This window comes from Nothobranchius furzeri, chromosome 7, assembly GCF_043380555.1.
Source record: "Nothobranchius furzeri strain GRZ-AD chromosome 7, NfurGRZ-RIMD1, whole genome shotgun sequence".
NCBI lineage: Eukaryota > Metazoa > Chordata > Actinopteri > Cyprinodontiformes > Nothobranchiidae > Nothobranchius > Nothobranchius furzeri.
In genome coordinates this window covers 14,624,620-14,631,908 of record NC_091747.1, presented here as the reverse complement: position 1 = coordinate 14,631,908, position 7,289 = coordinate 14,624,620, and the positions used below count along the sequence as shown (strand labels likewise).

The 7,289-nt window shown below is 46.7% G+C and overlaps 1 protein-coding gene across 5 annotated transcripts; it reads left to right on the top strand.

Annotated features, from left to right (window-relative positions):
- Nucleotides 1-686: 686 nt before the first annotated feature.
- LOC139070643 (spectrin alpha chain, non-erythrocytic 1-like) lies at nucleotides 687-4,320 on the top strand. 5 transcript variants are annotated; one of them, XM_070553288.1, is made up of 9 exons: nucleotides 687-843; nucleotides 2,042-2,164; nucleotides 2,235-2,452; nucleotides 2,565-2,641; nucleotides 2,726-2,830; nucleotides 2,906-2,938; nucleotides 3,874-3,921; nucleotides 4,019-4,087; nucleotides 4,166-4,320. In XM_070553288.1, exons 2-5 carry the CDS (start codon nucleotides 2,155-2,157, stop codon nucleotides 2,730-2,732), a joined length of 312 nt encoding a protein of 103 aa, XP_070409389.1. In that variant the 5' UTR covers nucleotides 687-843; nucleotides 2,042-2,154; the 3' UTR covers nucleotides 2,733-2,830; nucleotides 2,906-2,938; nucleotides 3,874-3,921; nucleotides 4,019-4,087; nucleotides 4,166-4,320. The 5 variants fall into 5 exon arrangements, with proteins under 5 accessions (XP_070409389.1, XP_070409387.1, XP_070409391.1 ...); XM_070553286.1 differs by lacking the exons at nucleotides 3,874-3,921; nucleotides 4,019-4,087; nucleotides 4,166-4,320 and adding an exon at nucleotides 3,011-3,141; XM_070553290.1 differs by lacking the exons at nucleotides 3,874-3,921; nucleotides 4,019-4,087; nucleotides 4,166-4,320 and adding an exon at nucleotides 3,011-3,141 and having other exon boundaries at nucleotides 2,537-2,641.
- The last annotated feature ends 2,969 nt before the right edge of the window (nucleotides 4,321-7,289 follow it).

Genomic DNA, 7,289 nt, shown 5'->3' with positions numbered 1-7,289 from the left:
CATTGTTGACATGTGGCAAGACGCTCCTCGGGGCACGTCTTGCTTGGGCCTCTCTCCTGGAGGCGCTCAAACAGACCGAGTAGTGACATGTGGCAAGACGCTCCTCGGGGCGCGTCTTGCTGGGGCTTCTCTCATGGAGGCACTCAGTCAGACCCAGTGTTGACATGTGGCAAGACGCTCCTCGGGGCGCGTCTTCCTTGGACCTTTCTCACTGAGGCGCTCAGTCAGACCGAGTAGTGACATGTGGCAAGAAGCTCCTCGGGGCGCGTCTTGCTTGGACCTCTCTCCCTGAGGCGCTCAGTCAGACCCAGTGTTGACATCAAGCCCCCACAATGCCGCTCAGAAAATGGTCCCAACCCGGAAGTAAGAAAAATTGCAGTTCCACCCTCATCCGCTGGGGGCTGGTACCAGAAGCGAGCAAATCCTCATTGACTCCCATGTTAAAAATGCCATTTTCACAGCAGAAATAAACATGTTTACAGCCTGGTTCAAAAAATGTTTGTTTGTCTAAATTATCTAGTTTATACTCATGACAACTCTGAGGGGGGTGAATTTTTTTCTCACTCTTCTGTTTAAGTGTATTGAAAGCCTAAAATTCTGTATAATTAATGAGCATCCGACACACGTGACCGCCGCCTCAGACCCACGTGACCACAGAGCTAGCTCCGTGGAAAGGCCTCAGTACAGCCTCGGTCTCTCCTGGAAACTGTGTCGGGATTTTGAGTCTCTGTGCTTGTGAATTCTGTTTTGGATAATATTGGTGCAATTGTTGGACAAAATGACTTGCTGTGGTATTAATTGCACTAATAGAGCGTCCAAGGAGTCTCCACTTCATTTTTTTCGGTAAGTTAAAATCTATATTTGTATTTTATGTCACTGCTGCCTTTAAACTAGCTGAGTTTACCGAAGTAGCTAGCTAACTATCAGTTTAACATGCAGCATGTACTGTTTAACCATGAAATTTAAATGTAAAATACGGTAAAATAATTAATAGGGCATATTTAAATGGGTAATAGGGTAAAACCCAGTGCATTTAAGATAAAAATGGGTTTAAATATGACGGGGCGCGCCGCTTGGGGGGACACTTCTGTGCTCTATTCTTTCATCCGGTAATCCCCAGCGGTCAGGCCGGGCAGGCTGATCGATGCGGCGCCTCGCTGCTGCGGGCTGACCGCTCGTGGAACTCGGAGACAGATCTGACCGGAGAAATACTGCAGCTCGTTGAGAAGTCTATAGGGCATACAGCGTTTCCCTTAAATCCCACTGCCACGCCGACAAGATCCCAAGTTTCTTTGTTTTTGTTGGCGCTGTTTACCGAAGAAGCAGCGGGAATACCAGCAAGTTTCATCAGACTCATAAATTTAGTTTTTGCAGGGGACCCCCTGTATTTTACTGCTCCCTCCTGCAGTCTTCCCCTATTAAAATTTAAAATGTGTAACTTCATGTATTGTGATGAATGACTAATATTCATGTTAACTAAAACGTTAGGTATTTAGGGGGAAAAAACAAAATAATAAACATTATACAGATGTCAAATAAATCAAACTGTAATTAAACTATATATTTTCAAAGTCTTGATTCTGGATAAAATCCAACAACATATGCTTTATAAATAAACACTACGCATGGCTTTTACACACACACACACACACACGTTACATTGTGATTTCTTAGTAAATATTCTATTTGGCGAGAGATAAACTTTATTGTATTTATCCTAGTGAATCTATAATTAAACGGGTAAACTAGTAGTAGCACATCCAACATCAAAGAAAGTAAAATGTTATTATCAGGAGAGGGAGAATGATTAAGTGGTTAGCAGCAGTGTGCTAGACGATGGCCCCCTCCATGAGGCCACCACAGCTCAGCAGAACATCGTTGTAGCTTCTTCTGGGGAGAAAAACACTTACAGAAAAAATAAAGTTAACAGCTGAAATAGCAGGAAATAATACAGTTAAAGAGCAGATTGTAGAAGAAAGAAACCCCTAGGTTAAACTGGTCTGTCTACTGCATAATGCTGAACTCTAACATGTGTCCTCAGGGAAGGACCTGATTGGTGTCCAGAACCTGCTGAAGAAGCACCAGGCTCTGCAGGCTGAGATCACAGGTCATGAACCTCGCATCAAGGCTGTCACCCAGAAAGGAGAGACCATAATGGAGGAAGGTAGAGCAGGTCTGGTCCTGACATGTTTCTGAGGTGTCTGCAGGTTCTGGCTCACTTTGTTTGGGTCCAGGTCACTTCGCTGGTTCAGAACCTTCGGCCCGTCAGAACATTCTTATCCTCCACGTTCTAACACCAGACCTGTTAACCCAACAGCAACAAGTGGCTCCAACTGACGATGAGACCGGGAAGGAGCTGGTTCTGGCTCTGTACGACTACCAGGAGAAGAGTCCTGGAGAGGTCACCATGAAGAAGGGCGACATCCTCACGCTGCTCAACAGCACCAACAAGGTTCGTATGCCCTTCACAGCCGAGGAACGACCTCCAGCTCAGAGCGAACATCTCCACACCTGCTTTGTGTTTGTGTGACTTTAGGTTGTTTTACTTGAACTCGCGTCTTTAGCTGAATGAGGATGGAGAGACGGGTCGGACCTGGAGCAGGTCGAGGTCTTGCAGAAGAAGTTTGACGACTTCCAGAAGGTCGGACTTTTCCTCCTCTCCGTCTTCCAGCAGCAGCTGTCAGATCAGCTCAGGTGATAATCAGCAGGTGCTTTTGTCCTGCAGGACCTGAAGGCCAACGAGTCCCGCCTGAGGGACATCAACAAGGTGGCATCTGAACTGGAGTCAGAAGGTCTGATGGCTGAGGAGGCTCCTATGGTTCAGGCTCAGGTGAGCGTCACCTGTCTGCAGCAGCTGGTCCCTCTCACTTCCTGGTTTGTTAACTCTGCTCGTCTCTGTTTGTAGCAACAAGAACATCTGGGTTCTGCTCCTGGAAAGGTGCGTGTTGTCCTCCGCCTCCACCAGAACCAGACGTGGTGTTTTTGTTACCACTCATTTGTTTGTTTACAGGATGAAGCCGTCTCTAACCCCGGCTTTCCACAGGAGTCGTCAGCAGCACGTTACTGCAGCAGCACGTCATAGCTGCTGATAGGAACCGCTGTGGTCAACAGAACCTTTTCCACCGGAGCCGTCAGCAGCGCGAGTCGGCCACGTCTCAGGAGCAGCAGCATGTCGCGGCCCTTACGCGCCGGTTCTATTTTCTACGCGCGACGCCTCTGAAACGGGTCAAGTTCGACATTTTTGGGGAAGGAAAGACAGGAAATCGGACGCGGAAATTGAGAGAAGCTACCGAGATTTTCAGAATAAAGAACGTACTGCCTTCCGGTTGCTTTACTTTTAAAAAAGGTTACTAACTGAGCGGCCCCGTGAGAAGTTATCACCTAGCTAGCGGTCTCCTTTGTTTTTCAGGTCCGTATTGGCGATTATAAAACGGACAGAACATAAAACACAAACCATGTTGTAATTTTCTCCTGCTTGTTGTTGTGTTTACTGACGAAGTCACTCGAGTGACTTCGTGCTCGGTCGGTGACAGCTGCTCCCCTGCTGCTTCGCGTCTCGTGGGAAGGGCCAAGCAGCAGTTTACGCGAGCAAGACGTGCTGCTGCAGTAACGTGCTGCTGACGGCTCCCGTGGAAACCCGGGGTAACACGGCGTCACCCTAGAAGGTGAGTTCATTCAGCTGATCAGAGGTCACCTCTGATGGCCGTAGTCACGGCCGACCGTGCTGAAATCACACAGGAATTCAGGTGACCCGGCAGGCACCAGGTGCTGGTGAAAGTGGGGACATGTCAGCTGGTTGCCATGGCTACAGTTATCTTTATGCATCTGTATGACTGCTGACTGGTGTGTGTTTCCTGTGACCTTTGACCTCAGACCGTACGGTTGGGCGTTCAGACGACGGCTAACTTTAATTCCATCAAGGTAAGAGGAAGCTCTTCCCTTCCTGTCTGAGCGATCCGTCTCCAGGTTTCCTCGTCCGGCGTCCACCTCCATCTCACTGGGTTTGGTTTCTCTCCAGGAGCTGAACAACCGCTGGCGCTCGCTGCAACATGCTGGGCAGCGCCCATGAGGTGTAGCGCTTCCACAGGTACCCCGCACACTTATGCGCCGCTTACGGGTCAGTAGTTTGGACCCACACTCAGACGGAGTTCTGATGTCTTCTCAGAGACGCTGATGAGACCAAAGAGTGGATCGAGGAGAAGAACCAGGCCCTGAACACAGACAACTACGGCCACCACCTGGCCAGCGTTCAGGCTCTGCAGCGTGAACATGAAGGCTTTGAGCGTGACCTGGCAGCTCTGGGTGATAAGGTCCGCTTTCCTGATCGGTACCAGGACCCGAGTTGTCTCTGGAGACACGTTCTTCATGGTTCTGGTGACTCCACCCCAGCCGTTCCTGATCAGCAATCAGCGGGGTGCTTTCCTATTTAAGGTGGATGGAGGACAAAATTTGACGCCAGAAGATTGCCTCAGTTTTGGTAGTAACCAGCCACTCGTGTTACCTCTAGTGTTCCTAGGATTAATGTTATTTCGTAGTGTTTTTGCTCTTATATTGGATTTACCATTCTTCAGGATTCCTGTCGACCTCATTGGATACTGACCTCTACTCCAGGATTTGGATATTCAACACACGGACCTTATCACCACCCTCCATAACCCACCTCTCATCTCACCCGTTGCCCCATCCACCAGGACGCCCCGCTTCTCTCCACCTCTGCTCCCTCTCCTGCGCTTCCCCCGGCTCTCTACCTCTCCCTCCTCCAGCCAACACATACACCCACCACAGTAAGTCTGCTGAACACCTCTGCCTGCCTACAATGGATTTTGAAACCAGAACCTAAGCTCACCTGTGTTCTCCCTCCTCCAGATGCTGAGCTGTTGTTGCAGTTCCAACCACAGACTTATCTGTGCACCTTAAGTTCCTCCTTATAAATAAATCATTTTTTCCATCAGTTTTTGGTCAGTGTTGTATTCTGCATGTCTTGGGTTAAGTACCTTCCTCCAAACATGACACTCCTCTTCAAAGAGCAAATCTGTTCAGCACATTCTGACAGACCGACCACCATTCTTCTGTCATGATGCTGTACAGGACATTTTTAGAGTTTTTCTTTTTAAAGATAAATAGGATTACATTTAAATAGCAATACTTTCACATTATCATTTTCCCACACTTCTGTATAACTGTATTTAGTTGTTTTTCAATAAAGAATGACAAACTATTTAAGTTTGGATTTGTTGCACACAAATATATATCTGTAAAAAATATCTACAAAGCTAATGTATACATAACAAGTATGATTGGGTTTTGCAATACGGCACTATTTTAGTAAGAGTTTTAAACCAAGTAAAGTTAGTAAAGAACACATTTCTATTGTCTGCTAAGAAACTGTTGGGATTTAAAATGGGCCTGTTGTACAAATAACTTGTAAATGATTATTCCTCACTTTTGTCTTAACCAAAGAAATTCCAGTAATTGAGCAAAAACATTTATTTTTAACACTACATTTTATAAAACAGGGCGCAAAGTGTCGGCACAATTATGTATGTCGATGGTCCACCCCAACCGAACCAGGAGACACAGACGTCAGGGAGGCCAAGGTTGTCTCTGCAGCTCTCTGGGCACCACGCCTCACTCAGCTGTCTCCAATGATCCAAATGGCTATGGAGAAAAAATAACAGGTTTGTCATAATTGTTTAAAGTACAAAACCATACATGAAGTGGTGAGACAGGTATGTGAAACTTACACTTGCTGATGTTGGAGATACACAGGCTGCCATGGTGACATTTAAACAGATCTAACAAAAAAATAAAAATGAAAATTAAAAACTCCCAGACCTCATGTCATATTTACTAATCAGCTATGGCTGATTTATTGTTTGGATCACAGTGAGTTACACTAATTCTAATATATTTTTATTTCTATTATACATACATACTTTTTAACTGTTATTTTCACGACTGTTATCAGGCTCTCTTGTTCTGGTTCTGATGATAATTCCGTGTCTTCCAGCAAGTTATCTTGTGCTTACTTCATCTGTAGAATGTCTCTTTACTTTTGGTAAATTGTACTGAGTCCAGAATAAAGACTAGTTGGCTGTACAAGATACAAACAAGTATAACATTTTGGAAATATATGAAATGTATTTACGCTGCTAATTTAGCTCGAATACTAATAACTGCCATATTTTCCGGACTATAACTCGCACTTTTTTACATTTTCTGGCAGGTCCTGCTACTTATACTCCGGAGCGACTTATATAACAAAATATGTAGGCTACACCACGCTGCTGCGGGCCGACTCCGACCCACACAAGAATGAGTTCCCCTGTCCCGCTGGAAGGGTTTCAAACACCGCCAGCATCTGTTAGAGCCTGTGGCGGGGTGCTGAGGGCCGGCTCCAGCCCAGGAATGAGCTCTCCTCGCCGGCCGGGAGGGTTTGAAACACCGCCATCCTCTCCTCTGCTGGCTGTTGTTCATTCTGTTATGGTTACCGGTGCTTGTGTTGCAATGTGAAACGCTTGGTCTCAGATTTTGTAAGAAAGATAATAAAATGTCCCCCCAAAATACGACTTAAATATATTTTCTCTTATTCATGATACATTTAATGGCTGGTGCGACTCAGGAGTGATAGCGCCGAAAAAAACTGTACTGAAAACTTGCTCAAAGCAAAATGTTTTCATTACGGAAATAAATTATAAACTTACCGATTTAAAACTTTTTTAATACAGGTACTTCTCACGAACAGGCGCAGAAAACCTCCACCTAAACTCCGTGTAAGGTTCAGGTTGATGGGTGTTCCAGTTAGCTCCGGTTGGGTTGAAGCTAGGTGGCTACATCCGTTAGCTCGGCTCCCACCTCCGCTTTAGCTTTGGGTTAGCCAGGGTTAGCTTCAGGTTAGCTCGTAGCTAGTTCGCCTGGGTGTCGTCACTCGAGCCCAGCCTTACAGCCACACCCTCAGCGCCTCCTCTCTTCCCTTTTATGGAATTGTCTGGGCTGGACGGAACCTGTGACACGGTCAAAATGGCGGTGGTGGCCACCTCCCATTATAGACAACAAACGTGTTATTGAAGCCAATGGAATCCGTTTGTCCAGTATATGTACAGTCTATGGTTGACATGTGGCACGACGCTCCTGCGGGCGCATCTTGCTTGGGCCTCTCTCCTGGAGGCCCTCAGTCAGACCCATTGTTGACATGTGGCAAGACGCTCCTAGGGGCGCGTCTTGCTTGGGCCTCTCTCCTGGAGGCGCTCAGTCAGACCGAGTGCTGACATAAGGCAAGACGCTCCTCG

What these genes read in the sequence shown, in the direction of transcription:
- LOC139070643 (XM_070553288.1), top strand. An exon ending in TGCTCAACAGCACCAACAAG is followed by an intron (nt 2,453 to 2,564) that starts GTTCGTATGCCC and finishes TCGCGTCTTTAG; the next exon opens with CTGAATGAGGATGGAGAGAC.